Genomic DNA, 6,627 nt, shown 5'->3' with positions numbered 1-6,627 from the left:
CCAAAAACAAACTAACAGGGTAAAAGCTAAATGCATACTAGGGGACATAAAAAGAGAAAAAACACAGGAAACACTTGAATATTGAACCGTATTATTTATTTCAATTATAGAAGATTTCTTACAATAAGCACCAGCCTGCGTGTTCAAACAGACACAACAATAAATCATAAACAAGAGCACCGCCTAGTAGGTGCAGACAGCCAAGTAGGTGCAGACCGCTTATCTATTGTTCTTTTTTGAAAGGTCGATGGAAAATCTCAATACTTCAATCCAAAAGGGGGGGGGGTGGATGGGCCAGAGAGGGGTGTATAGTGTGGGGTGGTGTCATTTATTACATTTTCTTAACAAAAAACAACACAGGATTCTTGGGGGGGGGGGGGTCTATACAACTTTCAATTTTATTTTTTTTTTGGTGGGAGGGGGGTCTGTGGTTGGGCATAGGGGATGGTTTGGGCCAAGTTTATTCAAATGTAAAGGTCAAATTCAACTTGCAAGGTACAGTACCCTCATGATAGTAAGAAGGACTTTGAAGTCTTAACCAAATTATCAATTTTAAGTATAAATGGGTCATAATTCTATCAAAATGCTATTCAGAGTTTCAGAGTTACTTGACTTTGCTTGCACAGTCCCCTTGTGATAGGTAGTAAGTTTTGCAAGTATGACATCAATAGCTTTGATACTTAAGGAATAGAGTGGACCAAAACACACAACTAAACCAAAATTCAATTTTCTATGTATAAAAGGGGCACATAAGTCATTATTCTGTCAAAATGCCAGCTAGAGTTATCATGCTTTAGCTGCCTAGTGCCCTCATGATAGTAAGTAAGTGTACCATGTTTGAATGCAATACCTTTGAAACTTTAGGAGAAAAGTGGACCTAAACACAAAACTTTACAAACGCAGACGCTCAGGTGATGACATAAGCTCATAATTTTTTATCAACAGATAGATGCGCTGAAAGACACAATGAAACATGTTATGCAACATATATTTATATACAAATTCAAATCCAGCTGGAAATTTTGTTTGAATAAAACAACATTGAATACCATAGGAAACGACGTATCTTCATTTAAAGCAGGAGACAAGTATTTAAGCTAAATTCAGTAATATCAAATTTATTTTTGCAACATCCTGTTATTATACAGAAATTCTCATTTGAAGTGGGAAGAAACAAGTAAAGAATTTGAATAGAGTTACATACACTAAAAAATGTACTTTTTATTTGAGCATATATGCAAATATCACCCCTTATCTGTTGCCCTTAATAACATATTTTATATTTCAAATCTTGTTTTTAGTACTTAAGGTGTTTTTTTTTTATCCATTTAATAAATGTATAGTACATGCATAACCGAACAGATTGACAAACCTAATACTAACCCAATATGTTCATGTGTTAAACCAAACATATTCACTAATTGAATACATTACATGTATCAACAAAGGTTGTTTGTAAAACACGCATGCCCCCCAGGGCTGTACGTAGTCATTGTGTGAGTGCGTTAGAAGCCATTTCACTGCTTCAGGTCACTGTGACCTTGACTTTTGACCTAGTGACCTGAAAATAAATAGGAATCAGCTGCCAGTCACCATCAATGCACCTATGAAGTTTCATGATCCTAGGCCTTAGCATTCTAGAGTTATCATCCGGAAACCATTTTACTGTTTTGAGTCACTGTGACCTTGACCTTCGACCTATTGACCTGAAAATCAATACATGTTTTATGCCAGTCATGATCTATATACCTATAAAGATTCATGATTCTAGGCCTAAGCGTTCTTGAGTTATCATCTGGAAACCATTTGGTGGAGGATCCCACCGACAGACAAACAGACCGACATGTGCTAAAATATTCACCCCCTCTTCTTCAAAGGGGGGCATAATAATAAAAGTAAAACCAACCAAAGGGGAAAATGGTGTTTAAGGGAAAGTGTGAAGCACAACTGACAATGAAATACAACTACAGTTCACATTAGCTGATAAAGGAAGTGAAACATATTTCAAATAATAGTCTGTGATGCATAGACTAATATTCACAAACTAATAACTCTCCTAATTATTTCTATTCTACTATCTCGTTGCAGAAATCTACAGTTCTTCTGTACAAATCAACGCCGAAGCCATCTTCTGAGTGTCCAAGAGGATCAATGGTTCTCTTCAGCTGAAGTAGGCGTTCATTACTCACTGGACAAGGCAATCCTGACACCTCAACTTCTCCATCTTCTTGTGGAACTGGACCATCCCAATCCACACCATAGTACTCTGTCATGTCTGGTTCATGAAGTATTTCGCTGACACCAGTTTGGTTTGATCCTCTATTCTGGATAACCCCCTGCACAAACAACTGATTGGGAGTTTTGCCACGCTCACTGCTCAGCCTGTGGTTGTTCCAACCCTGAACAAACTGGTCCAGAGATCTGTTAATTCGTGGCAAAAATATATAGTGCAAACTCCACAAGTGAACACCGCTGTTCAAATCCAACACTCCCTCTTCTTCTAGCTTGTGAAACAAGTCCTTGAAACGGAAAGAACACCCTGTGTAGAGGTCACGCCAGAATCTCTCTATGCGCTGATTGTGGACTGATTTCCCTGTAATGCAGCTTCCCCTTGACTCACCATGATGAGAGTTCATAAACAAAGCTACATCCTTGTTTTCTCCACCATGGTCACATCTGACACGAGAATGTATTCCATAATTTGCAGTTGCCTCAGTAAAGCAGTCCATGACAGTCTCTGCCCGATTGTTGGTGGACATTCTTAGGAACACTACCAACCGGCTAAATCCATCTATGCCACCATGTATGACCATGCCCCACCTGTAAAGTCATATTGGGAATTTAATGATCATTATCAACTAAAATATTCTGTCAACACAGTATGGCCATGTCAAAGAACTAAATTATTTGGCAATTACCCCTAAAGAGAATATTTTCCTGGCCATATGTTCACTGGCTATTACAAAGACATATATAAAGAATAGAGGTCTCCATCCATGTTTGGGGTACCAGTACTTGTATCCTCAGGTGGGAGAAATTATGGCAAGTCTCATTTTTTCCAAATAGAGGGATTTAAACCAGAACATAAGAAATGATAAAATACATAAATCCTTTTTAGTTTTTTCCCACTATCTAATAACACTAGCAGGAATATAGATGTTCAAAACAAGTTAAATTTGGTCTCATTTTTTCTTTGAAAACGCCTTATCTCGAACTTTCAATATTTTTTCTTGTTCACGCCAACTAAAAGAGATAACGAGAGTAGGCTGTATATCAAGGACACACAATTGTAGATATTCTTACAGACCCACAGACAGTTCAAGAACTAAATGCCTCTTTGAGTCCTATATGCACAAAAAAGAATTAATTTCAAAATTGCCCAAAACGTACCTTATAAATTTGTGGTTGCCATCAATGTGCCACAATGCATTTGGCCCAGGCACACTGTATGATCGTCGCTGAATCGTTCTACTCCACCTCATGGCCACAGCTGCTCCATCAACCCTTGTTAGGGATTCTGCAACTCTGCTGCGCTGCACCACCAGTCCTTCAGATGAAAGCAATCCCTTCACATTCCGTTGGCCCAGAAGTGGATTGCCATGTGTCAATCTGAGAACATGCGTGTCCAAGTCCTCGTTGGATAAAGTGGTATACTGATTTTGACGACCCAGACCATATTCTCTGAAAACGAAAACAAAATAATCAAAATGCATGAACTGATCAACTATCATGATACACTACAGAATAATTTATATTATGCTGGCTGTAATAATATTAGACTACAAGACATTTAAGCAAACAAATTTTATTTCAGCACTGTCCATAAAGTCTGACCACACAATAGCAATTAAACAATCATAAGTGGACGGTTAATTTTTTTTTAATGTTACAATGAAGGACATAGTTATGGCCCAGACAAGCTCATTTATGGCCATTTTTGACCTTTGAACTCAAAGTGTGACCTTGACCTTGGAGATATCGACATAATTTTTTGAATTACGCATTAAACACCGTCCAATGATCGTGAACAAAAGTGCCAATTGATTTTAAAATCTCACAATGAATAACATAGTTATTGTCCGGACAAGCATTCGGTACAGACCGACAAAGTGACTCCTATATATACATGTAATCTATACATAAACATGTATGAATACATGTAATAAACATCAGTTCCTTCATACACTTAAAATTTTATTATTTTTAAAACACAGTCTGTCTATTTGGGAATCTGTTACTGGAATTGATAAAAAAGTTTTCCAATTGGAAACAAGATGGAACAAGCCAATTTGTTGAATTGATATCCCCCGCCAAATAAATTTTGTTTATGGATGGGTGTAGAACTTGAGTATGGCATAATCCTTACCATATAAGGCATACAGTTACTTATAATCAAAATTTGAACATGACCCTGGCAACCTGCATCTTAAATTTGCAGGGTTTTTTTTAGAAAAAGGGGAAGACGCTGGACGCTGGGTGAAAGGCAAAAATAGAGTGCGAAAGAGACATATTTGGGGAAAAAATAAAAACTGTTTTAATCAATGTCTATAATACAGGTACTTGAAAAAAAATGTTTAGTCCGTAAAATGAGAGTCTTATTATATATATAAGGACCAAAGCTATTTGTTCAAGTACCTGTGGTCTAAAACTCATCATTTTAGGGGTTTTGCACCACTGTTTGCGCCTCCGGTAAAAGGAGGCATTCCAAAAGCAAAAAAAACGGCCCCATTCCCAATAAAATCAAGATGACATTTTCCCAATTACATTAAAGAAGTTTTCTTTCAAAATCATAAAAAACGTTAACAAACACTAATGACACAGGCTTCCTGAAAAGTCCCAAAAAGTGCCTGTCAACCAGACAGGCTGATGGAAAAGTTAGCCTGTCCGGACAAAAAATCATCTGACCGAACAGCGTGATATTATAACGGAAGAATTAAGTAAAAAACAACAAAGGAAGAGCACTCTTAAGAACTAGTGAGGCATTAGTCATTTAGTGTTTCTAATGACAAAAAGGTTCGAAATTCACGAAAAGAGATATTCTAATGGGATGTATAAACAGATGGTGTACAATCCATTTGGCGACATCATCCTCTTATCCATATATATACTCATACCAAATTTAATGAAATCCCCCAAAGCAATTCCAAGATATGGCTTCGGACGTACGGTACGGACGAACAACGGCAAAACAACATCCCTCTGCCTATGGCGGGGGATAATAACAGCTATAAATCAGCTGAGAAAAGCCCTGAAAGGGTTCTTTTTATAGCTCAAACACTGATAAAACAAACAAATATTACACGTACCTACAACTACATGAAATGACTTATGCTGGTTTATTCCCACAAGATAAAAACAAGAGATGTGTTTGTCTGACTTTGTCAGAAACACAATGACTCTTATTTCGCCGCTTTGAAATATATTTCATTTGGCAGGTTTAGAAATTATCTCCCTTTTAAAGCTTATTACTTCCCTGGATTGTTTATACTATTTTTTGAATTTTGACCTTGACCTTTCACCACTCAAAACGTGCAGCTTTATTAGATACACATGCATGCCAAATTTCAAGTTGCTGTCTTCAATATTGCTAAATTTATGGCCAATGTTAAAGTTTTCGGATGGACGGACTGACCGATAGACGGACACTTCAACTGCTAACCCTAACAGGGGCATAAAAAGCACACCTTAATAATCTAAATTGGACAAAAATTAAAATTCGCCATACCTTAAACGACGTTTGATGACTGAAATGCTAACACCAATCATATTAGCAATATCAGCATCAGTAAATCTGAGTTCAAGTAGGAGCTCCAGCTGTTCCTTGGGAATATGGAAACGAGGTCGACCCATTCTCTGACTGCCATCGTAAGAAGGTCTCATTGTTACATTCTGCTCCTGTTGTTCCCTGTAAACATCATCGCGTATGTTTATTAATTTAGTAACAAAAACTGACATTAAAACCCGTACTATGGAATTTTCTATATACTAGACTGGTACATGAATATTAAATTTGGCTTAGCGGTAGTCGGGAATACCTGAACTGAACTAAACTGGTTGTGAAAACATTGATTCCAGACAACAGCTACGTTAAATAAACCCTCATAATTGTCATTCTCTTGTGAAAGCTTTCAATGATATTACAAACGTCTACAACACCAGTAAAACTGTACCGAATAGTAACTCGGCTACAAATGACTGTTTTTTTTCTGAGGAATTTCAATCTGTTTTGGGGATTTTTTTCAGCCTGAATTGTGGAAAAATAAGTTTTTTTCAGAACTGGTAAGTAGTCGAATATATGCCTCTGTTATATACGGATGAAAAACCCTCATAAAATAAGCAATGTATAAACATGTTACAAGTGCAATGTTATAATAAGTGTAAGTTTTCTAATTATTCCAGGCCCATCAGAAATTTGCAAAATGCATATGTGCAAATATACATGCTTTTATAACAATGGGGTACATCCATTAAACTAAATCAAATCTCAAATCATATAGTACTTACTACTGACAACTGTACACAAATACAAGTATAGCACAAATTTACTTTAACAAAACAGAATTTGAAAGCTTTTGAATCATTTGTCTTTGCAATGCATTGTTACATACAATTTGAGGAATCTCAGCA

At 36.7% G+C, this 6,627-nt stretch overlaps 1 protein-coding gene across 2 annotated transcripts; it reads right to left on the bottom strand.

The window, feature by feature from the left end:
* Positions 1–374: 374 nt before the first annotated feature.
* LOC127842868 (uncharacterized) lies at positions 375–6,125 on the bottom strand. 2 transcript variants are annotated; one of them, XM_052372616.1, is made up of 5 exons: positions 6,036–6,125; positions 5,726–5,905; positions 3,391–3,681; positions 1,903–2,820; positions 375–1,749 (listed from the first exon to the last, which is right to left on the bottom strand). In XM_052372616.1, exons 2-4 carry the CDS (start codon positions 5,878–5,880, stop codon positions 2,067–2,069), a joined length of 1,200 nt encoding a protein of 399 aa, XP_052228576.1. In that variant the 5' UTR covers positions 5,881–5,905; positions 6,036–6,125; the 3' UTR covers positions 375–1,749; positions 1,903–2,066. The 2 variants fall into 2 exon arrangements, with proteins under 2 accessions (XP_052228576.1, XP_052228575.1); XM_052372615.1 differs by having other exon boundaries at positions 5,726–6,102.
* Between the last annotated feature and the right edge of the window lie 502 nt (positions 6,126–6,627).

The sequence above is a fragment of the Dreissena polymorpha genome, chromosome 8, assembly GCF_020536995.1.
Source record: "Dreissena polymorpha isolate Duluth1 chromosome 8, UMN_Dpol_1.0, whole genome shotgun sequence".
Taxonomy (NCBI): Eukaryota; Metazoa; Mollusca; class Bivalvia; order Myida; family Dreissenidae; genus Dreissena; species Dreissena polymorpha.
Note: the sequence above shows the minus strand (reverse complement) of the source record. Positions and strands in the feature narration are given on the sequence as shown.